The sequence below is a fragment of the Leptonychotes weddellii genome, chromosome 13, assembly GCF_054177405.1.
Source record: "Leptonychotes weddellii isolate Sample4059 chromosome 13, ASM5417740v2, whole genome shotgun sequence".
Taxonomy (NCBI): Eukaryota; Metazoa; Chordata; class Mammalia; order Carnivora; family Phocidae; genus Leptonychotes; species Leptonychotes weddellii.
In genome coordinates this window covers 75233784-75260037 of record NC_138381.1, presented here as the reverse complement: position 1 = coordinate 75260037, position 26254 = coordinate 75233784, and the positions used below count along the sequence as shown (strand labels likewise).

Here is a 26254-nt window from a genome sequence, read left to right as displayed (position 1 = left end):
TTGGAGAGGGACCCTCCCTTGGGGCATTGACTGGTCTATCACTCTCCCTCTGGAGTATCTCATTTTGGGTTCCCAAACTGAGAGCAAGGGAACCCTCTTGGAAAAATGGCCTTTCCCCTGCCTCCAGAGTTGCGCTGAACTCTCTTGTTTCTGGCCTCTCAGCAAATGCCTATACTCCTCTTTTTCCAGGATGCCTGACCCTGATTTCACAGTCCGAGATGTCAAACTCCTAGTGGGTAAGTTGCTTGCTGTGTGTGCAGCTCAGAGATGCCAAAAGTAGGGAGGACAGGGGGCAGGAGGTCTTCACCACCCGCCTATTTAGATTTCTAACTGCCTCAGGAAAGAAAGTCCCCGTGGGAAGAGGCAGGAGCAGGTGTGAGCTGCAACCGTCTCATTCTGGAGAACAGGTCAGATTGCAAAGTCATAAGAAGCTGTACATAAGGGTGTTTGCCAGTGCGCAGTTTTATGAGGCCGATTTGGACCCTAGCCTCCATCAGCAACACAGTCTTAGATCTCTCCTTTGCGTTTGTTTGTGGGTTGCTGGGTAAACACTGAGTGCTTTGTGACCCCTGAAAGACTTTCAGACTTTCGAGGGGAGGGATCATTCTTCCTGCTTCCTCAGGGTTCTAGACAGTCTAGGGTGGGGTTTGCCACCCTAGCCAGCAAATGCTTATTAACTCCCCGAGCACCTGCAGAGTGTAGCTGATCACTTAGTGCTCCGGACACCTGACCAGGTAGCAGGTGGCATTTCAGATGTTACAGAAGTCCTTCAATAAATCCATTCTTTCCAGAGGTGTCTCTCAGTTAGCTCCTACATGGTGGGCAAGTTCAGAGCTGTGAACATGACAGACAAGATCCCTCTCCTCGTGCTTGGAATGACACGCAACAAGGAAGTAAACAGTTTATAAAAATCTGTATCTTTTTGGAGGGTGATTAGGCCTATGAAGAAATAAAGCAGGATATTGGGATGGAGCGTGATGGGAGCTGTATTTATTTTATTTTTTAGCTTTTATTTGTTTATTTTTTTTAGAGAGAGAGAGAGAGGGAGTGCGTGTGTGCACGCACACACGATGGTGAGGGAGGAGCAGAGGGAGAGGGAGAGAGAGAATCTTAAGCAGGCTCCACGCCCAGCGCAGAGCCCTACTTGGGGCTCTACCTCATTACCCTGAGATCATAACCTGAGCCAAAATCAGGAGTCATTGCATAATAGGATACCAGCGAAGGCACCCAGGCACCCCTGGGAGCTGTATTTTAGATGGGATGGTCAGAGAGGGCCTTGTGTGTGTGTGTGTGCGTGCGTGTGTGTGTGTACATTTGGACAGAGACTTGACGATGAGAAGCCAGCTGTGGGAAAGAACATGCCAGATTGAGGGACAGGCCAGGTCAAAGGCCAGGAGGTGGGGGAAGAGTAGAAGGAGAGGGGAGAGGTCACAGGGCCAGGGCCATGGGGGCCCTTATAGGCCCTGGCAGGGAATTTGGGTTTGACTCCTGGTGTGACTGGGAAGCCACTAGGGGGTTTTAAAGTAGGGCAAAGGGAGTAGTTATGCTATCTGGTCATTTTCTTTGGGAGAGGGTGAAAAACATTTTTTTAAGCTGACATAAAATTCATACACCGTAAAACTCACTATTTAACCATTTTAGAGTACACAATTCAGCGCTCTGAGTACATTCACAATGTTGTGCGGCCATCACCACGATGCCGTTTCGGCATGTGGATCCCCTACAAAGTCAGCCCCCAACAACCAGGGATGTGCTTCTTGCCTCTGTGGGTTTGTCTACCCTGGACGTTTCGTGTAAGTAGAATCGCACACTATGTGGCTTTTGTGACTGGCTGCTTTCACTCAGCATCCTGTTTTTGAGGTTCATCCACATTATAGCAGGTGCCCATGCTTCATTCTCATTTATGGATGAATAAGATTCCACTGGATATGCGTGCATAGACCACATCTTGATTCGTCAGGTGATGGACATTTTGGTTGTTTCTATTCCTCGTCTGTTATAAATAATGCTACTCTGAATACTTGCGTATGAGTTTTTGTGTGAACATACGTTTTCATTTCTCTTGGGTCTATTCCTAGGTAACTGGGTCATATGGTAACTATATTTAACCGAGGACCTGCCAGACTTTTTTCAAAGCACTTGGCCATTTTGTATTCCCATTAGCAATGTACGAGGACTCCAGTTTCTCCACATCCTCGCCAAAACTCGTTGGTTGCCTGTCTTTTTGATGGTCGCCGTCCTCGTGGGCCTGAAGTGGTGTGATACGATTTAAGTTTCATAAAAGCCGACTCTGGTGGCTGTGTGGGATGGAAACAGCTAGGCAGTGGTTGTGTCAGATATTCCAGCTAGAATAATTGACCCCAAAGTGTGTTGACAGCTACTCGGAAGGGAGGACCCATCGTCTATAAGGAGATGGTGCTGATGATGGGTAGAAGAATCTCAGTTAATTGGCAAGGACTTGCTCAGGGGATACATTTTTTTAAGCTGGATTCTAGAAATGCTGAAGGAGGCGAACATCAGAGCAGAAGGGGCAGACTTTCCAACACTGTGCAGAAGATGGGACAATGGACCCCCAAAATTAAGTCTTGGCACTGACAACCCACTCTGGTGCCACAGCCCTACCCAGTGTCTTTGCTGTTGGACAACCTTAGTTTGAAGTCCAGCTCTGCCAATTGACTGATTTGGGGCAAGCTGCTCAATCAAAGCCTCAGTTTTCACATCTGCAAAATGGAGCTAGTAGCAGAATCTGCCTCAAAAGAGGATCCTATAAGAGAATGAATGAAGGCTTAGCATTATGTTGTCTGACGGGTGTTTGGTGAATGGTCCCTGATGTTATTTATTATAATGGCAGGATGTGGATCTGATGAGATTTTCTTTATGAGTAAGGATGAAAGCCAGATTCTCAAGTCTGAGGTTCAGACAACATCAGAGGCTTCATAATGATGCTCTTGGCCCTTTTTAGGAACTTAAAAGCCCTTTGCAGTTTTCATTATACTCTAGTCATATGCCAGGTGCTCCTTCTTTCTTTGTGCCTCATTCTTCTGCTTGTCAAAGCAAGAGGACTCAATAAGATGGTTCCGACATCCTTGCCAGCTCTTGAAAAGTCTAGGATGGCAAAGAAAGTGAGGATAGTAATACCTGCACCTATCTCTCTTGGCATTTCTGTGAATATCAAACGGACTGTTGGGTATTGAAGTGGTTTGTGAAGGTATAGCGTGTTCCGACATCGGGAGGGGTGCAGTCAGCATGGTGCATTATTATGGCCATTTTATTTTATTTTTAAAAAATTATTTATTTGAGAGAGAGACAGAGAGAGCATGCATGAGCATGAGCAGGGGGAGGGGCAGAAGGAGACAGAGAGGGAGAAGCAGACTCCCCGCTGAGCAGGGAGCCTGACGCGGGGAGTCAATCCCAGGACCTTGGATCATGACCTGAGCTGAAGGCGGACGCTTAACCGATTGAGCCACCCAGGCGCCCCTATTATGCCCATTTGAGTCTCTGAGAGTGCACACAGGCTTCTGGTGAGCAGCGAAAGGGCACATACTTCATAGTGACATAAATGGCAGATGTAACTCAAGCTGGCCTAAGCAAAACACTGGCTTACATAGTAAGTTTAGGGTGTGACCTTCAGGCACCTCTTGATCTAGGTGTTCCAAGATCTCGAGAAGTTGACTCTTACTTTTCTATTCTGCTTCCCTCTTTTGCTTCCTCTTTCTGCTTCATTCTTGAGAAAGCTTCTCCCCATGGAGCGGCAAAGATGGGGAGCCAGCAGCTCCCCGCTTCTGTCCGGCCAGCTCAGGTCCTTACTCGCCACCCACCAGTGATTCCATCAGGTGTCTCTGGATTGGCTCTGGTAGGTTTAGCACAACCCCAGTCCGCTGCAGCACAAGCAAGTGATCTGGGAGTGGGGAAGGGGTGATGCTGCATCCCCTGTGATGACATAAACATATGGATGACATAAACATGCCCCTAATGGAAATGGGGGTTCTGCCTTGGAGGGCAGCGTATGGGGCAGTCATTGTGGGATCTCAGCTTCTGTCTTCCAGGCCTCCCTCCCCAGGCCTCGAATCTTGGGAGGCAGCTTTTTGAGAAGGGGCCAACTATTGAGGCCACAAGTTGGGGCTATAGATTCTTCTCTGATGCCCTGAAACCGGCCTTTCTCTATCAGCCCTGTTTATATGCCTTCTGGGAATTCAGGCACCTGGTCTCCGTTCTTAGCTCCTTGCCTTTAAAAACAAAAAAAGGCGCTTTCCATTTTTAGGACACTGTACACTTAAAAGCTTTTTATTGAAGTATAATTTACATATAGAAAAGTGCACATATGGTAACGATACAGCTTGATTAATTTTAACAAATTGAACATATTATGGTACCTGGTACCCCAGAATCCTTCCGGTGTTCCAATGCTGTCCCTGCCCTCCACTGTCGCCCTGACTTCTAACAGTGTGGATGAATTTTGCATGCATTCATACTTTATGGAATAGTGGAATCAGGCAGGTGTCCTCTTGTCGTTTCTGCTTCTTTCACTCAACTTGGTGTTTATAAGACATCCAGATTGTTGTGTGTAGTTGTAGATGGTTTATTTTCATTGCTATGGTTTTCTGTTACGTGACTATTTCACAACGTGTTTATGCATTCTGTTATTAATGGGCTCATGGGGAGCTGCCGGTTTAAGGCTCTATGTCTCGTGCTGCTATAAACACTCTAGAACGTGACTTTTGGGGAACAGAGGGATGCATTTCTGTGGGGCACATACCGGAGAGCGGAATTGCTTGGGTCACAGGGGATGCGTATATGTTCAGTTTTAGTAGACACCGTCAAGTCATTGCCCACAGGGGTTGGTCTAGTTCTGATTGTGCCACATCCTCACCAAGAGTTTGTGTTTCCATCATTTTCATTTTAGTCCCGTTGCTGTGTTGGTTTATTACATGGTGGTTTTAGTTTGCCTTTCTTTCCTAATGAAATTGAGCTCCGTTGTTCATATGTTTGTTTGCTAGTTGGATATAGTCTTTTGTGAACTGTCTGATCAAGTCTTTTCTCCATTATTTTGAAGGGTTGTCTCCTGTTGAGTGTAAGATGCATTATTTGCTAGGGCCGCCACAACGAAGTACAACAGACTGGATGATTTAAACAACAGAAATTTATTGGCTCACAATTCTGGAGCTAGAAGTCCAAGATCGAGGTCTTGTAGGGTTGGTTTCTCCAAAGGCCTCTCTCTTTGGTTTGTAGATGGCTGTAGAAGGCTTCTCCTTATGTCTTCACGTGGTCTTCCCTCTCACGCTGTATAACCTAATCTCTTCTTATAAGGACGTCAGTCTTGTCGGATTAGGGCCTACCCTTATTTTAGACCTTATTTTAACTTAATTACCTCTTTAAAGACTGTTCTCGAATATAATAACATTTTGAGGTCCTGGGGGGTTAGGACCTCAACATAGAAATTTTAGGGGATACAATTCAGCCCATAACATAAAGTTTCTTGATATATTCAGGATATGATTATGCATTCCAAAAATCACCTCTTACTTTGTGGGTTGGTTGCCTTTTCACACTCTCAAAGGTATCTTTGAATGAACAGACATTCTTTATTTTAACACAGACCATTTAGGTCTTTTTTTTTGTACTTGTTTTGTATCTTGTTTAAGAAATGTTTGCACACTCCAGGGTTGGAAGATGTTCATATGTTTTTCTCAAAAAAGCTTTATTGTTCGAACTTTCACATTGAGATCTATAGTTTATCTGGAATAGACTTTTGTGTTTGGTATGAGATAGGGGTTGAAATTCCTTTTCTCCTATATGGATATCCAGTTGATCCCAGTACCATTATTGAAAAAAAATACCTTCTCCCCATGGCACTGAAATATTGTCTTTGTCATAAATCAGGTGACTGCATTTGTGTGGGTCTGTTTCTGGATGCTCTAGTGTGTGTGTCCCCCCGGACAGCTCCCTGCATCCCACGACCAATACTCTCAATCCCAGATAGTTCATTTAAGAAGACTGGGATATTTTCACATTTGTGTGCCGGGAATTGGGGGGATAGGGAGACTGGGAAAGAACTCTAGCTGCCTCTGAAGATGCCTTTAAACCTTCCGAGAAGACATGTTCATAAAGTGCTGGGTCCCTACTCACTCTCCACCATTATGTCACTGAGGGATGCCTCACGGCCATGGGGTCCTGCATATTATCTCTTTACTGTATTTCTTTTTTTTTTTTTTTAAAGATTTTATTTATTTATTTGAGAGAGAGCATGAGCTGTGGGGAGGGGCAGAGGGAGAGGGAGAAGCAAACTTCCTGCTACGCAGGGAGCCCGATGTGGGGCTTGATCCCAGGACCCCGAGATCATGACCTGAGCTGAAGGCAGACGCTTCACCGACTGAGCCACCCAGGCGCCCCTCTTTATTGTGTTTCTCTCTAACGAGGATACCCAAGCTAACAGGTTTTCTTTGGCCGCTTTTCTTGAAAAAATCTTAACGACAAACCGCCTCATTCACTATTCATTTATTCATCCAATTATAGTAATCATCACCTATCTTTTACTGTATGTTTACCATGTGACCTCATTTTGTCCTCACCAATAATCATATAAATGAAGTGTTACTGTTCCCTTTCCCGATGAGGGATCCGAGGCTCAGAGGGAACAACCCACATGGCCTGTGGATGGGCGGTCAAGTTCGGATCTGAACCCAGCTCTGGGCGTTTCCTCACGCTTCTGCTTCTTGACTTTCTCCTCCTCCATGTCTGTGTTGTGTCTCGTGAAGGAGACTCACCAGACATGCGCGCGTGCCCTTGATGGGCTGTGCTTAGTAAATTCTCAATCCTTACAAATCAACCATAGCTGACTTGCTTCCAGACCTTTTTTTAAAGTTGGCTTAAAATCATAGACATTTTACATGGTAAACCCCGGAAAAGTTCTTAGAATTCCCCTAGTCTTGCTTTCCCCTTTCACAGGTGGGAAAGACTGAGGCCTGGAGAGAAGTGACTTTTGAGTTGCCCAGACAGCAGATGGCACCTCAGATTCAAACGTGGGTTGGAATTTCAGCAGTTGGGAGAAGATGATGCTCATAATGCAAACCCAGAGGAAAAGTAGACTTGCGTGGGGTGGGTGTGGTTGGCCTCTGTTCTGGCCACACTGAATGGAGCTGGGGAGAGACAGATGGTCTGGGAGGCATCCGCCTCGCAGAACAGAGATGCACGCAGGGGGAGGTGCAGGAAGTCAGGAGAGCCGTGGCTCCTGAGTCTCAAGGAAGGAGGGTTTCAGAGGGGTTCAGCTGTGTTTCCTTTTTTTTTCTCTTTAAGATGAACACCCAGCTCACTTGTTTTTTTGTCGCTATTTCCCTTTTCCTGCAAAGCCAGTGGTTTTTTTTTTTTAAGCAGAGAGAGAGACACAGCGAGAGAAGGAACACAAGCAGGGGCAGTGGGAGAGGGAGAAGCAGGCTTCCCGCCCATCAGGGAGCCCGACTCGGGGCTCGATCCCAGGACCCCAGGATCATGACCTGAGCCAAAGGCAGACGCTTAATGACTGAGCCACCCAGGCACACCCAAAGCCTGTGTTCTGAAATCAAAATCTTGACTGTGTTTGGGCCTTGGGGAACTAAAGTTTCTTCTGCCCCCTGTTTACCTAATAGGAATCACTCCGCTGTGGGGTAGCTCCTTGGACTGGAGCTACTACATTAGCTACTGCTTCCTGAGATCTTACTATAAGCCAGGGACCTCTCCTGTGTTACTTTGTCAGATCAGTGTAAAACTGGATTTCCCACTATCCCCCATTCCATCGATGTCAAATTGAGGCTCAGAGTGACTTGTCCACAGTCTGAAAGCTAGTGTGTGGAATTGCTGAGATTTATGCCCATATCCGTTTGACCAAGGAGCTGTTCTCTTAACTTCTGCACAGAACCATGGCTGGCTCTCAGTGTCCTGTAATCCAAAGCTTTATTGTTTTTGGCTCAGGTGTCTTTTGGGTTTTCTTGGCTGATCGCTTTGTTAGTCTGGGTTTGTATCTTCTTCCGCTCCTCTGTCTGTGAGGGTCAGGCAGGGTCTAGAACCCAGGGCACAGAGGACGTCCCGGCACTGGATGTGTCCTGGGGATAATTTTTGAAGGTTCAACGGTGAGGCACCAGAAGGTAACAGTGCTTAGGGAGAACCCGGAAACCTTTGCAGGCATCTTATTTCACTGCGAGGAAACTGAGGCCTAGACCTGGGAAAAGGTTTGTCCCAAGTGGTGTGGACACTCCCCGCCCCAGGCCCTCCCCTTTCCCTTGTACCTTCAGTTCGGCACAGCGTCCTCGATAGGACTCCTGCTTTTAAGTTTACAAGGTATTTTCAGTTGTTGTGTGGGCAGGCCCTATTATGTCCACCTTACAGATGAGGAAACGGAGGCCCAGAGAACTTTAGGGCCATACATACCCAAGGCCTCACTGCTAGGAGGTAGCTAGGTGGGCTTTGAACTGTGGCCAGTGCTTTTTTTTTTTTAATGTTTTATTTATTTATTCATGAGAGTCAGAGAGAGAGAGAGAGAGAGAGAGAGAGAGAGAGAGGCAGAGGCCGAGGGAGAAGCAGGCTCCCCTCCTAGCAGGGAGCCCGATGCGGGACTCGATCCAGGGACTCCAGGATCATGACCTGAGCCGAAGGCAGTCGCTCAACCAACTGAGCCACCCAGGCGCCCTTTTTTTTAATGTTTTATTTATTTATTCATGAGAGTCAGAGAGAGAGAGAGAGAGAGAGGCGAGGCAGAGGGAGAAGCAGGCTCCCCTCCTAGCAGGGAGCCCGATGCGGGACTCGATCCCAGGACCCTAGGATCGTGACCTGAGCCGAAGGCAGACACTTAACCATCTGAGCCACCCAGGCGCCCCTGTGGCCAGTGCTTTTGCGAATACACACTAACTACCTCTGTGTGAAATGGATGAGGAGATATTTTCAAGGAGCGGAATAAAAAGCCAATCCAGAAACTTGAGGAAGATAGAGAGGGACAGTGGTGGGCACTCCCCGAAGAGCAGGCTCAGGAGTTTGGGGTCAGAGCCCGTGTATGCTTTATATTAGTGTTCAAGGTGACTTTCAGCAGCCTCTTCCCGGCTCCGAGCCCATGGTTCTTGGAGCTGACAGATGGGGCCTTCAAAGCAAGGGCCATGGGGCCATGGATTAATTTCTGCAGCTGGAATTTGTTGGATGTGTATGTAGCCTGTGAGCCCATAGAACCAGTGAGATGGGGGGAGGAGAGAGAAAGGGAGAGGGGCTGAGCTGCTGGCCTACTTAGGAATGCCAGGCACTGCTCAATGTGGAAAATTTCTCCTGTAACCCATTGACTTCAGGAGCCCGAGAGTTCCAGGGCTCTGGGTCCCTTGCAGGATCCAAAGGGCAGCTTGTCCCTGTCACCTGCTCCAGGGATGGCTGCTCCCCAGAGCGTGGAGGGCCACATTCCATTCTTAGCACTGATCTGTCCCTTCTGTCCCTTGAGGCACATGCCTCCTCCCAGAGCTTCCTGCTCAGATACCTGGCACTTATGCTCAGCTCTCCTTTGCCATCAGCTGCAGACCAGACTGGGAACCTGCAAAGATGGATGCTAATTCTTAAACTCCCAGCTCAGACTGAAAAGGACTGGCAGGCCCCAGAGTCCCCAGTGACCCCTGGAGCAAGCCTCTGGGTCTCCTCCCCCGCCGACTTCTTCCCAGTTCACGTTTAAGGGATCTGATCTGAGTATATGAGAACTAGGCTAAACATCAGCGTATCAGTCCTGGAAGAGGACCTAAAAAAGACCTAACCCAGTGGTTTTCAAAGGGAAATCCCTGGAAACTGGATCTGGGTTCTGAGCATCATCATCCCCCACCCCCGCCACCGCTTCAACCTGAGCTGCCTGTTTTTATTTATGCCTTTGGCTCTTGTCAAAGCTTCTGTTTGAAGAAAGAGTTCTATGGTGGTGAAAACAGAAGTATAAAGGTTAGTTCTTCCTGGCTTTGCACATGAGGCAACTGAGGCCTGGAGTGAGGTCAGTGAGGGTTACTGGGACTGGAACTCAGTCCAGGGCTCTTGGCACTGTCCCGGGTGCCCCTGAGGCACCCACTGCGCATTGCGTGGTCTCCTGTGGGCTGTCGCTGACCGAGGAACAAACAAGCCAGGCACCCGTGCCTCCAGTGTGGTTCTTCCAGAGAAAATAAAAGACCCTGTTGTGGGGCTGTGTCTTCAGGGTTAAACTCAAAGTGCCTGAGAAGTCCATCTACGGGGCAGGCGAAAGAGCTCCCTTTCCCTGTCTGTCTGGTCGGGACACCTCGTTTCCCAGACCAGCTCAGTGGCTGGTGGCCAAGTGTGTTGCAGACCCTACCATGTGCCAGACATTGTGTTGGGCTCTCATGCACCAACGGGCCCCTTTTGCAAATAAACACCCTCCAAGTCTAGAAAGGGTAAATGAGGCCCCTGAAGCCACGGAGCTAGTAACAGAGCTGGGATTTATAAAAGTACTTTTTGCTGGAGAGAATTTTAAGAAGTATCTAGTGGACAGAAAGTAATAATGAATTCCCATGGCCCCAACACCCGGCCCCAACAGCTGCCACTTCCATACCTCCATCCACTTCTTATCCTCCTGCAATGTTTCAGGCATATCTAGGCATCATACCATTTCATCCGTAAAGTTTCCAGGGTATAGTTCTAAACAAGAAGGAATTTTTAAAACCATAGGCACAATAGTGTTATCATACCTAATCTTTTATTAATTTATTTTTTTTTATTTTTTTAAAGATTTTATTTATTTATTTGATAGAGAGAGAGACAGTGAGAGAGGGAACACAAGCAGTGGGAGTGGGAGAGGGAGAAGCAGGCTTCCCGCCGAGCAGGGAGCCCGATGCAGGGCTTGATCCCAGGACCTTGGGAACATGACCTGAGCCGAAGGCAGACGCTTAATGACTGAGCCACCCAGGCACCCCCATACCTAATCTTTTAAAAACAGTAATTCCTTGGGGTGCCTGGGTGGCTCAGTCGGTTAAGCGGCTGCCTTCGGCTCAGGTCATGATCCTTGGGACCTGGGATTGAGCCCCACATCCAGCTTCCTGCTCAGCGGAGAGCCTGCTTCTCCCTCTCCCTCTGCCTGCCACTCTGCCTACTTGTGCTCTCTCTCTGTCAAATAAATAAATAAAATCTTTAAACAAAACAAAACAAACAAACAAACAAAACCAGTAATTCCTTAAAATGAGTAAATATCAGGGGCACCTGGCTGGCTCAGTCAGTAGATCATGCATCTCTTGATCTTGGGGTTGTGAGTTCAAGCCCCATGTTGGGCATTTACTTAAAAAAGGGAAAAAAAAAAAAAGAAAAGAATTTAAAAAATAAAGTGAGTAAATATCCATATTTATTGTGCAAATGTCCAGTTTCATATTAGCATATGTTACTTCTTTTTTCTTTTGCGGGTTCTGTGAGTCAGACTGTAAATATGGTCCTTATTCTTTGATTGGTTATGATGTCTTTTAAGTCTCTTATAATCTCTGGGCCCTCCCACCATCTCCAGCCAATCTGAAGTTGGATTGTTTGACCTGTAGGGTTTTTCCGTTGTCTGGATTTTGCCAATAGCATTCCCTTGGAGTGGTTTGTGTCCCTCTGTCCTCTATACTTTCTGTAAGTTGGCAGTTGGATGTAGATGCTTGATCAGATTCAGAGTCTGTCTTTCTCTCCATATAAAAATGCACTCATTCATTCATTCATTAATTCATTCATTCATTCATTCTTCCTAGCACGACTACTTCATAGATGATGTTCTAATCTTCCATCAGGAGACACATAATGTCAGGTCATCTCTCTCTCTCTGTCTGTGTGTTGTTAGCAGGCATCAATGTTTGATGTGTAGCTTCATTTTTCTGTTAGAGGCTGCAAAGTGGCGATGGTCTTAATTCAATCGTCCTTTGTCATTTGTTGGCTGGAATACACCTGGAGAGACACTCCCCCTCATCTGCTGTTTGTTTCAGGGCTGGCCCTTATCTCAGATTCCTAAGCCAGTGGTTGCTTCGACCATCATTCTGCCTCCCTAGGAAGTGCGTTATCAATTCTCCACCTCTCGCTGCCACCTGGGGGCTGGAACCCAGCAGAGTTTAATTTTACGGGTACTGGTACATTTGTGTTTTCCTGGGGGTTTATGTTTATGGAGTCCAGGCACCTTCCCCCTCCCTTTCTTCCCATTACCACCCCTCTCATAGACTGTGGCTTCCAGGACACCTGGAGAGCTAGATGGAGCTCCCTGCGCACCAAGAAAGCTATTCTTAGAACCAAGTGTCTCGACCTTCCGCTCCAGATATAGTCAGTCTCTCCCACCCTTGGGCCTCTTCCCTGCACACCCTTACTCCCCCGTCAGTCCCAGCTGCTCCTCTCCGCTCTGACCACTCCAGGCCTTGACTTCCCTTTTCATCTGAGGACGGGGAGGCCGAGGTGGGGTCAGCTGGGGACGTGTACCTGGCTAAGAGCAGAGGGAAGCGAGGGTGCATCGAGAGCCCTGGGGATTGTGATGGGGGTGCTGGAAGCCTGGTTTGTGTTCAAAAAAGAAAGAACAGGCCTCTCTCACCCACATCCTTCTGTGTTCAGCAACGGTTGTCCCACCGGTGGGGCTCCTGCCTGCTCAGGATTTCCAGATGCTTTCTTTCCAGGTTAGGGGGCTTTATCTTCTCTAGCGTGGAGAGGGTTACACATACCCACCTCCAGGCACATCCAGGTCATTTCTCCAGTTCCACTGTCATTTATATGTGAGGTCATGTTACATGCTAGGAAGAACATATGATGGAAAAACACTCGATGTGATTTATTCATTCCACAAATATTTACTGAGCTCCTGCTATGTGCCAGGCTCTCCGTTCTAGATCCGTGGGTTAGAGTAGCGGGCAAGACAGACAAGACTCTTGCCCTCACGATGCTTATAGTGTCAGGGGGGAGAGACAAGAAACAAGCTGACAAAGATCTAGGATGAAGTGGCATGATGTCACCCATGGATGACATTTTCTCCTTGCGAAGCTTCTCGTCAACTGCATAGTTTAGTTAGACAGCGTGTCTGTCCTGTTGACACCTTGAACTGGGCCCCGTGGGGAGGCCAGGGGTGGGTTAGCCCTTCTCTGGCTTCAGGAATATTTATGGAGCCCTGTGGGGTTACCCAGTCATTTTCTGGTCAGCCTTCCTTCTTGTTTGCTGGGGCTGCCATATCACCACAACCCACGTGGCTCAAAACCACAAAAATGTATTCTCTCACCGTCCTGGAGGCCAGAAGTCTGAAATCAAGGTGTTGACAGGGCTGGGCTCCGTCGGAAGGCTCTAGGTGAGAATTCTTCAGAGCCTCCTCCAGCTTCTGGTAGCTGCTGGCTTCTCTGATGTTTGTTGGCTTGTGGCTACGTGGTTCCATTGTCTGCCACCATCTTCACGTGGCTGTGTTCCCTGTGTGTGTCTCTGTCCAGGTTTCCGTTGTCTTATAAGGACACCGGAATTGGCTGAGGGTCCACCTTCATCCACTCTGACCCCATTTTAGCTTGATCACAACTGCGAAGACCCTATGGCCAGAGAGGGCCTGTTCATAGGTGTCTGGGGTTAGGACTTGAACATCTCTTTTGGGGGACACGGTTCAACCACAAGAGCCCTCGAGGTAAGCCTGTTAGTGGGATAGAGGGAAGTAAAGTTAGGCCCGGCTCGGGGGGGGGGGGGGGGCCAACGCTGAGCTCTGCCGTCTGTGCCTCCAGCGTCTTATATGGGTCACCTCAGTTGACCCCATACTTTTGGGTTTTTTGTTTGTTTGCTTTTGTTTTTATCTTTTTTTTAAAGATTTATTTATTTTAGAGAAAGAGCGAGCATGAGCAGGAGGGGCAGAGGGAGAGGAAGAGAGAGACTCTCCAGCAGACTCCAGGCTGAGCAAGGGGCCTGATGCAGGGCTCGATCTCATGACGCTGAGATCATGACCTGAGCCGAAATCAAGAGTCGGGAGCTTAACCCAACTGAACCACCCAGATACCCCCATATTTTGTTTTTTTTTAATTATTTAAAAAATATATTATTAAAATTTTTTCCAAGACTAGTTTTTTTTTTCCCCTAAATTTTTAAAAAAGTAATCTCTACACCCAATGTGGGGCTCAAACTTATAACCCCAATATCAAGAGTTGCACACTCTACCAATTGAGCCAGCCAGGCACCCCTCCCAAGACACTTTTTTTTTTTTAAAGATTTTATTTATTTATTTGACAGAGAGAGACACAGCCAGAGAGGGAACACAAGCAGGGGGAGTGGGGGAGGGAGAAGCAGGCTTCCCGCGGAGCAGGGAGCCCGATGCGGGGCTCGATCCCAGGACCCTGGGATCATGACCTGAGCCGAAGGCAGATGCTTAACGACTGAGCAACCCAGGCACCCTTATTGAACTAGATTTTTAAAAAAAAATTTTTTTTAAAGATTTTATTTATTTATCTGAGAGAGAGAGAGAGAGCACGAGTGGAGGGGGAGGGGCAGAGGGAGAAGCAGGCTCCCCACTGAGCAGGGAGCCCAACATGGGGCTCAATCCCAGGACCCTGGGATCATGCTTAACCGAATGAGCCACCCAGGTGCCCCAAATTTACCCAGTTTTAAGGGGATTTTTTTAGAACTAGATTGGGGTTGTTGGTTTGTTTTTTTTTTAATTTTTTTATTATAGTCTTCGATTTGGGTTGTATATAAGTTGGCATCATACATAAAACCAACTTTATGGAATAGTATTGATGTGATGACCTACCATTTTAGGGTTGTCAAAATTGTACATTTACTTATTTATTTATTTATTTATTTAAAAAATATTTTATTTATTATGGGAGAGTGAGAGTGAGAGAGATCACAGAGAGGGAGAAGCTGACTCACTGCTGAGCGGGGAGCCTGATGCAGGGCTCCATCCTAGGACCCTGGGACCATGACCTGAGCTGAAGGCAGACGCTTAACCAACCAACAACCCAGGTGCCCCTACAATCTTGTCATTTTAGATTGGTAGGGCCAGGGAGCTGTGGCTCGCATGCAAATTTTTAACTTCTGTGCAGTGAGATGCCACGGCATGTTTGGTCCCTTAAAAAGCCTCTCATTTGCCTCTAGCATCAGTTTTCTGAATATTGAAATCAATTTTTAAATGAAAAGCAATAGTTTTTTTCACAACTGTTTTTTTGAGGGAGGTGGTTTTATCTCCGTGTTGCCGGTGAGGACGTTGGGGTACTTTGCCTAAAGATCTTGTGCGATGGAGAAAGACTGGAACCTGAAACATCTGAGGACTTTGATCCATTTTTGTGTGTGGAATGTGCTTATATGCTGAGAAGTTTAAAGAAAAATGGTAAGATGAGTGCCTCCCACCCAGGTTCCCATGTGACCCTCTGGCCCCAGAGGTGGCCGTTGTCTTGTGTTGGGCCCTAACAAGGTACCACAAACTGAGTGGCTTAAAACTACAGAAACTTATTCTCTCAGTTTCAGAAGACAAAGTCCAAAATCGAGGTGGTGGCTGCATTGGTTCTTCCTTCTGGAGGCTCTTAAGGAAACTCCGGCCTTGCCTCTTCCAGCTTTTGGTGACTCCAGGCATTCCAGCTGCTTATAGGCACATTACTCTTTGCTTCTGGCTTTCACTTGACCTTGACCTTCTTCTAAGGACACTAGTGATTGGATTTAGGGCCTACCCTTCCTCCAGGATGATCTCCTCTTGAGATCCTTACATTAATTACCTCTATAAAGACCCTTTTTCCAAATAAGGTCCTATTTAAAGGTTCTGGGTAAATCTTTTGGAGGGTCACCATCCCACTACCATCCTGAATTGTGTTTATCATTTCCTGGGCTCTCTTTAGCGTTTCCCACCTGTGCCTGCATCCCTAAGCCCTAACTAAGTTGTGAAGAACTGAGCCCATGCACACACCAAGCACCCAACACCTCCCTACGGGGAGGGAAGGGTACTGTGAGCAGTTTGTGAAGGCTCTGTGGAGACAGGAGCTGGAACAGTCTACAGCCCAAGCTCCTGATCCACAAGGAAGGGAGAGACTCAAACAAGAAACAATTAGGTAAAAGGAGAGTGAGAGAGTTTGCAAGAAATGAAGTTCTTGTTCTTGTCAGATTGGAGGAAGTATATGAGATTTAAAGTACTGTCTTACATGGCTTTGAAAAATAATTTCTTTTTTATTTTCTTAAAGATTTATTTAGGGGCGCCTGGGTGGCTCAGTTGGTTAAGCCTTTGGCTCAGGTCATGATCCTGGAGTCCTGGGATCGAGTCCCACATCGGGCTCCCTACTCAGCAGGGAGTCTGCTTTTCCCTTTGACCCTCCCCCATCTCGTGCTTGCTCTCTCATTCTCTCTCTGTCTTTCAAATAAATAATCTTAAAAAATATTTATTTGAGAGAGAGAGAGAGCATGCACAGGGCAGGGGGAGGGAGAGAAAGAATCTCCAGCGGACTCCCTGTTAAGCTTGGAGCCTGACGTGAGATCATGACCTGAGCCGAAATTAAGAGTTGGATGCTTGGGCGCCTGGGTGGCTCAGTCGGTTAAGCGACTGCCTTCGGCTCAGGTCATGATCCTGGAGTCCGGGGATCGAGTCCCGCATTGGGCTCCCTGCTCAGCGGGGAGTCTGCTTCTCCCTCTGACCCTCCTCCCTCTCGTGCTCTCTGTCTCTCATTCTCTCTCGCAAATAAATAAATAAAATCTTTAAAAAAAAAAAAAAAGAGTTGGATGCTTAATTGACTGAGCCACCCAGGCACCCCAGAAAAATAATTTATTGAGGTGAAATTCACATAACATAAAACTAATCATTTTAAGGTATATGATTCAGTGGCATTTAGTGCCTTCATAGTGTTGGGCAACCATTACTTCTCTATTGGTTCTAAAACATTCTTACCTGAAAGGAAACTCCTACCCCTTAGCACTCCTCTTTCCTGTCCCCCAGCCCCTGGCACCCACTAATCTACTTCCAGTCTCTATGGATTTACCTATTCCAGACATGGTATGTAAATGGCTTCATGCAACATGTGATCATTGGTGACTGGCTTCTTTCACTCAGCGTCATGTTTTTGAGCTTCATCCGTGTTGTAGCATGGATTGGTACTACATTCCTTTTTATGGCTGAATACTTTACATTTATTTATTTATTTTGTAACATTTTATTTATTTGTCAGAGAGAGAGAGAGCACAAGCAGGGGGAGTGGCGGCAGAGGGAGAGGGAGAAGCAGGCTCCCCGCTGGGCAGAGAGCCCGAAGCCGGGCTCGATCCCAGGACCTTGGGATCATGACCTGAGCTGAAGGCAGATGCTTTCCGGACTGAGCCATCTAGGTGTCCCAATGTATATTTTTTAAAAGTTACTATTTTAATTCCAGTTAACATGCAGTGTTATATTAGCTTCAGGTGTACAATACAGTAATTCATTATAATTTACATTTCTTAATATTTGTTTTTTAAGTTGATGGGGAACTTTTTTTTTTTACGTAATCTCTACACCCAAGGTGAGGCTCGGACTCTCGACCCCAAGATCAAGAGTTGCACTCTCTGCTGCCTGAGCCAGCCAGGCGCCCCCAGTTGAGACTTTTGAAAGAAGTTACTTTTAGAAAAACCAACTTTGTTGGTCATTTTGTTGGCCTGAGTTTTTGTGTTTAATAACATCTTTATTGAGACATAATTCCTATACCGTATAATTCAGGTATTTAAAATGTATGATTCAGTGGTTTTTCATCTGACCACAGAGTTGGGCAAACACTGCCACAGTCAATTTTAGGACATTTTTATCACCCTACCCATAAAACATCCATACCCATTTAGCCATCCTTATCATGTTTTAGGATCTTAAGTAGTCAGTCCATTGGACTGGCCGGCAGAGACTTAAGTGGCTCTGACTTTCTTTCTACTGCTTCACTTTCTCCACCTGTAATTATGGATGAAATCGGCCAATTCGGTAACACTAGCTGCCTGTAAGTGCTTCATGGAAGTGGTTCATGTGCATGATCTCATTTAAGGCTTAGATCAACCCCATGGGCTAGCTACTGTTTTTGTCCCCAGGTCACCAATGGGGAGACTGATACTTAGAGAAGCTAAGAGGCCTGAGGCCCAGCTGGGATTTGAACCATAAAGTCTTACCTTAACTTTGTTGTGTTGATAGGGGCGACCGAGCTCCAGTTTTCAATGCTGACTTGCATGAGCCTCTAGGGCTGTGATTCCCACATCTACCTGTCCAGCAGTCCTTCCACAGGGGGCTTCGCAAATGGGACCTTGTGCAGGGTTAGGGAGGAGAGGCAGGGGAGGTGGGAGGCTGGTCAGAGAGGGACGAGGGTTTGGGTGTCTGTTCTCCTCTCACCTCCCCCACTGTAATAGCAGGTTCTCTGCCAATTGGGCTTCCCAGAAAAGCTGAGCAGAGCCCACCTATTCCAGGAGCCCTGGTTAGGAAGGAGCCAGTGCTGTCCAGAGCAGGCCAGAATTTCCAACAAAGTTCAGGGATGCCCCCTGGTGGATCTGCACTCCCGACGCAAAAACCAAAGCTGTTCTCCCTGTCTTCCCAAGATCTGTGTGGTCAGGAGCCAGTCAGTGAGGGCGGGGATCTTTTTTTCCACCGGAGCAGTGATCTAGAGTCAGTATTGCATTGGGCAGGGGTAGGAGTTGGGGGGATAGGAACCTGGGCTGTGGATTAGATTGAATTGGCTTCAAATTCTAGTTCTGTTACTCATTCACTGGGCATTTTGGGTCTAGTTAGTTGTCTAAGCCTCAGTTTCTCATCCATCAAATGGGTATAAGTGAAGTTCTACCTCACAGAACCAAAATTAGCTTAAGATAACCTGTGTAGAGAGCTTGCCTGTGCTCTGTAAACATTAGCCCTTCTAATTGGTAGAGTATGTTCTGGAGGACTTGAGCCAATCCCATCATCTCTAGGGCATTGTTTTCCCCATTTATTAAGATGGGGACAGTGCTACCTTGCTCCTGGGGTGGTTGTAAAAATTAGGTATTTAGTCCAAAAGATAGTAACAGCCAAGGTCTCATACGTGCATAAAGGGTTACTTTTATTATTCAATTCCTGTGACGTGAAAGGCACTGTGTATTTATTCAACAAATATTGACCCAGGGCCTATTACAGGGCAGGCTCTGTGCACAGAGCTGGGTATGGAGCACTGAACCAGATGGGAATATTATTCACATCAGCATGTAAGTTCCATGAGGATTTTGTCTAGTTCAAGGATTGGCAAACTCTCTGTAAAGATCTAGAGAATAAGTATTTCGGGCTTTGCCGGCCATTCAGTCTCCTGTTGGCTACACGGCTCAGCTGGTGTAACGTGGAAGCAGCCAGAGACATGTGAACCAGCATGTGGCTGGGTGCTAATAAAACTTTATATGTGGGCCCAGGGATTTGAGTTTTGTATCATTTTCATATCACGAAGTAGTCTTCTTTTGATTTTTTTCCCCCATCCTCCACCACTTAAAAATGTAAAAACTAGGGCGGGTGGCTCAGTTGGTGAAGCGTCTGCCTTCAGTTTAATGATGTCAGGGTCCTGGGATCGAGCCCCATGTTGGGCTGTCTGCTCAGCGGGGAGCCTGCTTCTTCCTTTCCCTCTCCTGCTCCCCCTGCTTGTGCTCTCTTGCTCTCCCTGTCAAGTAAAAATAAAACAAAACAACACGTAAAAACCATCTGAAGCTCATGGGCCGTACAAAAACAGGCGCAGGGGGTGGGCAGATTTGCCCACGGGGCCGTCATTTGCTGGCCCCGTTTGCTTAGTTTGCTCTTGGTTCTTGGAGTACCTTTGAACAAGGTTCTAGTTCTTCTCTTTCTTTCTTTCCTCTGGTTTACACATTTCTTCTACTTTTTTCTTTTCTTTTTTTTTTAAGGATTTTATTTATTTATTTGACAGAGAGAGACACAGCCAGAGAGGGAACACAAGCAGGGGGAGTGGGAGAGGGAGAAGCAGGCTTCCCGTGGAGCAAGGAGCCCGATGTGGGGCTCGATCCCAGGACCCCGGGATGATGACCTGAGCCGAAGGCAGACGCTTAAGGACTGAGCCACCCAGGCGCCCCTTTTCTTTTTTTTCTTTTTTAAAAGATTTTATTTATTTGACAGAGAAAGATACAGCGAGAGAGGGAACACAAACGGGGAGTGGGAGAGGGAGAAGCAGACTCTGCTGAGCAGGGAGCCCGATGCAGGACTCGATCCCGGGACTCCAGGATCATGACCTGAGCCGAAGGCAGTCGCTTAACCAACTGAGCCACCCAGGCGCCCTCTTTTTTTTTTTTAAGTAGGCTTCATGCCCAGCATGGAGGCCCACGCGGGACTTGAACTCATGACGCTGAGACCAAGACCTGAGCTGAGATCAAGAGTCGGATGCTTACCCGACTGAGCCACCCAGGCACCCCTGGTTTACACATTTCTAAGTTTCTATGGACCATATATTTGTCATTGAGCTAATGGGAATTGAGGTCTTTCCTTACCAGATGACAGGCTTCTCATCCCAGTCATGATGCTTATTTTGTGTCCTGACAGACAGGAGGTGGCAGCTTTCATCATAAATCACCATGAATTTGGCAATCTGCTCTGCATCTGTCTTCTCCCCTTTCACAGCCCTTCCACTGAACTTTGGTTGTTCCTTCTACATTGGCTGAAGTTCTAGAGCTATTATTCCCATCTTACAGATGGGGAAGAAGAGTCCCGGGAAGGGTTCTGATTTCCTTGAAGCCTTGGTTTGTTTTTTTTTTTAAAGATTTTTTATTTATTTGACAGAGAGAGACACAGCGAGAGAGGGAACACAAGCAGGGGGAGTGGGAGAGGGAGAAGCCGGCTTCCCGCGGAGCAGGGAGCCCGATGCGGGGCTCGATCCCAGGACCCTGGGACCATGACCTGAGCCGAAGGCAGACGCTTAACGACTGAGCCACCCAGGCGCCCCTTGTTTTGTTTTGTTTTTGTTTTTGAGAGAGAGAAAGAGAGCGAGGTATGGGGGAAGGGCAGAGGGAGAGGGAGAGAGAGAATCTTAAGCAGGCTCCATGCCCAGCATAGAGCCTGAAGCGGGGCTTGATCTCATGACCCTGAGATCATGACCCGAGCCGAAAACAAGAGTCTGACGCCCAACCAACTGAGCCACCTAGGCGCCCCACCTTGAAGCTTCGTTAGTTGCTGGTGGTCCCAGGACTAGCACTGAACGTTCCTGTCTCCCAGTCCCGAGGTGGTTTCCTTCTCTCTGGGAAGCAGTGGGGGCATGCAGAGCTCTCCTTTTAGTTCAGTGGTCATTCATATGAGAAGTCCTATGTCACATACTGTACAGGACAGCCAACATTCATCATTTATTTGTTCTGTAAGTAGGTACTGAGCTCCCACTCTGTGGCAGGCTCTGTGTAGATACTTGGGGCGAAACAGTGAGCAAGACAGACAGGACTTCTGCCCTGGTGACAGTTAGAGAATAGTAGGGAAGAAAGATAACAAAACAGACAAACATATTTAGGAATTGTGATTAATGCCAAGGAATAATGGGGGGCCCATGCATTTATGCACCAGACACTGGGCCATGGAGTTCTGTGAGCATCATCTGATTTAATCTGTGAGCATCATCTGATTTAATCCTCACAACTAGCCTCTGAAAGGAGGTGGGTGGATGAAGACACAGAGGTTCAGAGAAGCCCAAGCAATTTTCCTGGCCTCGCAGACTAGGGAGGGAGACGACCAAACAGCTAATTTTCTGTGGAAATAAGGACTATCTTAGTGCTGTGAATAAACAGAAAGGCCTTGAGGGCCATGCTAAGAGACTCTTCGGTAGGCAGTGGGGGGCACTGAAGGTTTGAAGCAGGGAGAGGAGTGTCTGTGGTCAGGTCTCTGTTTTAAAGATTTATTTATTTGAGAGAGCGAGAATGAGAGAGAGAGTACATGAGAGGGGGGAGGGTTAGAGGGAGAAGCAGGCTCCCCGCCGAGCAGGGAGCCCGATGTGGGACTCGATCCCGGGACTCCAGGATCATGACCTGAGCCGAAGGCAGTCGCTCAACCAACTGAGCCACCCAGGCACCCCCAGGTCTCTGTTTTAGAAAGCTCACACAGGCAGCTCCGTGGAGGATGGATAGGAGGGGGGAGCCTGGGGACCCTGTAGGAAGTTCTGAAGGTTGTCTTGGAGAGTAGTAAGGGGGGACTGGACCAGCGTGGAGGCCACAGTGGTGGAGGGAAACAGATGGATTGGAGAGAGAGTCAGTAAGGAAAACCGACAGGACCAGGTAATAGAGCAGACGTGGCATACAGGTGGGGCGGGTTTCGTTGATGGGGATCCCAAGTGGCGTCTGGCTCCTGAGCCACCAGGAGCCACCAGCGTGTGGATTCTGCCCCTAGGTAGCCGGCGGCTGGTGGATGTGATGGATGTGAACACCCAGAAGGGCACGGAGATGAGCATGTCCCAGTTTGTGCGGTACTACGAGACGCCCGAGGCCCAGCGGGACAAGCTGTACAACGTCATCAGCCTTGAGTTCAGCCACACCAAGCTGGAGCACCTGGTCAAGCGTCCGACTGTGGTAGGGCCCCCCCGGCCGCGGTCCCCTCCCCGACACCTGCCCCCTCCCCTCCTCGCCTGGCTTCTCCTGCTGCCCAGGCTCGAGGCCAGGCCGTGCCAGCCCCAGGGAAGGGCAGGTGGTGAGGGGGGCCTGGCAGAAGGGCACCCCCCAGACAGGAAGTGCTGACGGTGGTCTGGCTTTCAGGTAGATCTGGTGGATTGGGTGGACAACATGTGGCCCCAGCATCTGAAGGAGAAGCAGACGGAAGCCACAAATGCCATTGCCGAGATGAAATACCCGAAAGTGAAGAAGTAAGACTGGCTGTTAGTGGTGGGAGCTGGGCGGGCAGGGGCGCGGGGCGGGGGGTGTCTCACAGCCCTGTGGGCACTGCTGGCATGTGAGGGATATGGGGTCCTTGGCATGGGCAGCCTGGCATCTTGTTGCCTTGGAACGCCAGGGCTCTGCCTTCCCCATCCAGATGGGCCTTCGGCCTCCCTGCCGGCTCTACCCAGGGGATGTGATCGGAGGGGGGAGGAAGAATAATGGGGCCATCTCTGTGTGCGTGTGCATGCTTGTCATACCTTTATCTCCTCCCGCCAAGGGATAGCACGTCCTGGGAGCGGGCATCTTCAGAAAGACCAGCTCACCGTGAACACTTTGCTTTTGCCGGGGGCTGGGGAGGGGGGTCTGGAGTTCTTTTGCTCCTTGCTGTGGAGACCCAGGGCTTTTCCCAAACAAAGTGCAAGGGCTACTTACTCATCAAACACTCCTTAGATGGTGTCTCCGCATGGCTGGTGGGCTCTGGGCTGGGAAGGTGGCTGCGTCTAATTGCAGAGACATCACTACATGTGGACCAGTAAGTCCTGAGACCCGTTGTTTAACTTGGGCAGAGGCACCTAGGATCCCCTCTTTCTAGAATTTCAGTAACGGACCCTTGGGACCCTTGGGGCTACCTTAGGGCTCTCACATCTCAGGCCATCTGTGTTTCCATCTCCGAAACGGGAAGGAGATGCTGGTTGTCCCGGGCAGGACTGCTGCTTTGGGCTTCCTAGAAGAGTTGGCCCTGCCGGCTCCGAATCCATTAGCATCTCTCTGCTCAGCCCTGCTGCCAGGAGTGCCCCCAGGAGCTTGAGGGCTGTGAGCTTTTCATTCACTCCACCCTTCATTCAGGGCGGAGTGAATGCAGACTCGGTGCCAGGCTGTGTAAGGGAGGCCAGCGTGCTGGCCCTGAGCTTCTCAAGGCTTTGCTTTCAAGCTCTCTCTTTCTTTAATTATTTCTCAGGCATTTTTTCCTCCCCTTGAAGCTGAAGCTCCTTACATCCGTTGGATTTGGGCTACATCAAACACAAAGAGTGGGCTTAAGGTGGGGAGGGTGGGAGGGTTTTCAGTTCTGTTCCTTTCCCATTCGATCACAGCAAAATTTCCGGAGCCCTTGGGATGGGGAAGTAAAAGATGAACAAGACTAGGAGCACTTACTTTCTAGAGAATGTGTCCTAAAACACATGGGATGAGGTGCAACTCTCATCCCAGGTAGAGGGAGACAGGCTCCTGGGAGGGGAACAGGGAGAGGAGGAATGCTTTCTGGCTGGTGGCATTGGGAAGTCCTCTTGGAGGGGACATTGGACGTGGGCTTTAAAGGATAGAGGAGATAGGACGGATGTGCGGAGGGATGGGGTTAGTGAAGTGCCAAGGGCCTTGAAGGACTCATGAGGGGAGAGTTGAAGGAAAGAGTGTGGGACTCAGAGATTAGTTAGAGGCAGATCATAGCTCTCATTGGTTGATTGGGTGATTGATTCATTCATTCAGCATGAGTATTAAACATCTGATTGGTGCTGGGCACCGGACATACGGTGAGGAGAAATCCAGATCAGAGCTTACAGTCTCTCAGGAGACAGACATTCATCCAACAACCAGAGAAACAAATGGAAATTTGCAGCCGTGTTAAGGCCACAAGGCAGAGATCCACGGTGCTAGAGAAGCATGTACCAGCGTACTCGTGGTCACGGAAGGCAGGGCAGGTGTCCCCAAGATGGAGTCTGAAGAGAGAGGAGTTACTTAGGAGAAGAGGCCTGGGAAGAGCTTTCCTGGCTGCGTGCGGAGAGCCTGGTGGGATGGTTAGGAAGGGCGGGGAGAGGGGCGACAGGTAGACCTGCCGAAGGAAGGTTAGTGAGGCTGGAATAGAGCAAGGGAAGGGGGCAGTGGGTGCAGGATGGTGGGCGGGCCAGGCTGATCAGGGCCCGATGTGCCATAGTGAAGGGTCTGTGTTTCTTCTAAGAGCAGTCAGAAACCTCTGTGAGGTTTTTTTTTTTTTTTTAAGATTTTATTATTTGACAGAGAAAGCAAGGGATGGAGAGAGCACAAGTAGGGGGAGTAGGAGAGGGACAGGGAGAAGCCGGATCCTCGCTGAGCAGGGAGCCCGATGTGGGACTCAATCCCAGGACCCCGGGATCATGACCTGAGCTGAGCAGATGCTCAACTGACTGAGCCACCCAGGTGCCCTGAGATTTTTTTTTTTAAGATTTATTTATTTATTTGAGAGAGAGAAGGAGCACGCTTGAGTGGGGGGAGGAGGGGCAGAGGGAGAGGGAGAGAGACAGTCTCAAGTAGACTTCCTGCTGAGCACTGAGCCTAATGCGGGGCTTGATCGCATGGCCCTGAAATCACCACCGGAGAGAAATCAAAAGTTGGTCGCTCAACGGACTGAGCCACCCAGGAGCCTGTCTCTATGAGATTTTAAGCAGAAAGGGATGTGTTCAGATTTGCTTTCTGCAAGTTCTGCTGCTGTGTGGATTGTAGAAGCTGGGAGTGGAGTGGTGCATCATCTCTATGAGGGCAAATGATGGGGCAGGAGGGAACAGGGGACAAATGGGACATGTATCTAGGAAGGTAAAATAGCGCTGGAGGACATCTATTTCAATTACTTTGCCTCCTTCAGATGTTTGGTATATTCTTTGCTTTATTGGAAAATTCCTCTAAATAGTTTAATTCTATTAATACATTGAGAATCTTATCTGATTAGGAAATAAAGGTTCACATACAATTTTCTAGAACCACATGCTTCAACACATTGGTTGGATTGTGTGGCAAATACATTTACAACCCCGTCAGTGCCGTGGGAACTTGTTATAGGATTTGAACCTTGTTAGGAAGGAAGTTGTCAGCTTGGAAATAGTCCGTTGGTTTGGCTGAAAAGAATGCTGATTTCAGTTAATCAGCAAGGTAAAAATCCCACAATGATGAAGTCCTCTGGGACCGTAGAGTGGTTCTGTGGAATTTAATTAAAATGACACCATTTCTAGAAGTCAGAGCTTCCATGCTGATGGGCCACCTGAATTGAGGTTCCAGGAGGGAAGAGAGGAGTGTTATAGACCCATTATTGCCTTCTCTCTGGCTCCAGGATTTGTGCAGTTTGATCATGGCGAGGGGGTCAGAATTTTAATGGGTTTTGGTTGAGATACTTAAGGCTAGGGGTGCTAACATTTGTCAAGGGGGTAGCTGTAACTTCGTGGGAGACAAAAGATGTAAAGGTCACATTAGTTATCTGTTGCTGCCTTTACTAAGTGCCCATAAATGCAAGACCCTATTCTGAGTAGTTGGTAGGCTACAGTGACTAAAGCAAAGTCCCCATGCTCAGGGGGCTTATGTTCACGTGGGGAAAAGAGATGGGCGAGCAAACAAGTGAATCATAATTAAGGAGGTGATAAGTGTTGGGAGGAAACATAAAGCAAGATAGAGGGGGGCGGCGCCTGGCTGACTCAGTTGGGGAAACATGCAACTCTTGATCTTGGGGTTGTGAGTTTGAGCCCCGTGTTGGGTGTAGAGATTACTTAAAAAAAAAAAAAAA

General features: G+C 48.1%; 1 protein-coding gene across 8 annotated transcripts in view; it reads left to right on the top strand.

Annotated features, from left to right (window-relative positions):
* The window catches only part of KDM2B (lysine demethylase 2B), a 117593-nt gene that overhangs the window by 6349 nt on the left and 84990 nt on the right, over positions 1–26254 (top strand). For all 8 annotated transcript variants that reach the window (XM_081802293.1, XM_081802289.1, XM_081802288.1 and 5 more), the window contains exons 4-6: positions 190–236; positions 22253–22431; positions 22615–22721. In XM_081802293.1, the coding sequence (XP_081658419.1) occupies positions 190–236; positions 22253–22431; positions 22615–22721 (333 nt within the window). The remainder of the gene's footprint in view (positions 1–189; positions 237–22252; positions 22432–22614; positions 22722–26254) is intronic.